Source organism: Eimeria necatrix, genomic scaffold (genome assembly GCF_000499385.1).
Source record: "Eimeria necatrix Houghton genomic scaffold, Enh_scaff3081, whole genome shotgun sequence".
NCBI classification, from domain to species: domain Eukaryota; phylum Apicomplexa; class Conoidasida; order Eucoccidiorida; family Eimeriidae; genus Eimeria; species Eimeria necatrix.
Window position 1 is genome coordinate 543 of NW_013653621.1, and position 849 is coordinate 1,391.

Here is an 849-nt window from a genome sequence, read left to right on the forward strand (position 1 = left end):
AACAGGAAAAAGGAGAAAACAGAAAAAGAAACGAAAAGAAATAAAAGAAGAAGAAAGCAAAAAAGAAACAAAAAAGAAATAAAAAGAAATAAAAAGAAATAAAAAGAAACAAAAAAGAAATAAAAAAGAAATAAAAAGAAACAAAAAAGAAATAAAAAAGAAATAAAAAAGAAGCAAAAAAGAAATAAAAAAGAAATAAAAAGAAATAAAAAAGAAATAAAAAGAAATAAAAAGAAATAAAAAAGAAAAAGACAAAAGTCTTTTGCTGCACCTCGTAATCTGCTGTTTCTTCCACCTGCAGGCGTCGCTGTCTGTGCCTTAAGTAAGGATTGAACAGGGCGGGGGGCAGGCCTTGCTGCTGCTGCTGCTGCTGCTGCTGATGCGGCTGCTGCTGCTGCTGCTGCTGCTGCTGCGCGTCTTCCTCTAGAGCAGCAGCAGCAGCAGCAAAGTCGTCCTGCGCGTCAGGGCAAACAAAGGCCCCTGTGTGGGGGTCCCTGTAGACTCCACCGTGCTCGAAAGAAGCCCCCTGCTGCTGCTGCTGCTGCTGCTGCTGCTGCTGCTGTTGCTGCTGCTGCTGCTTCAGCCGAGCAAACAACTCCTGCAGCATGTGGAAATAAGTCTGGGCCTCAAAAGTAAAAGACGAAGGATCCACCAGCTGCCCGCAGAGTGCGCAGCGGGTGATGCGGCTGCAGCAGCAGCAACAGCAGCAGCAGCAACAGCAGCAGCAGCAACAGCAGCAAAAGCTTGGCTGAGGCTCGATGCGGCGGCAGCAGCAGCCGCAGCTGCATCAGCTGCAGCGGCAGCTGCAACAGCAGACACTCTTCTCACAAAAAGCAGCAGCAGACAAAG

General features: G+C 46.8%; 1 protein-coding gene across 1 annotated transcript; it reads right to left on the bottom strand.

Annotated features, from left to right (window-relative positions):
* Window positions 1–271: 271 nt before the first annotated feature.
* Window positions 272–607, bottom strand: ENH_00041610 (Wee kinase, putative; the record flags this gene model as incomplete). Its single annotated transcript, XM_013580809.1, has 1 exon — window positions 272–607. A coding segment is annotated over one exon (336 nt), but the record flags the coding sequence as incomplete, so codon positions are not given.
* Window positions 608–849: the final 242 nt, after the last annotated feature.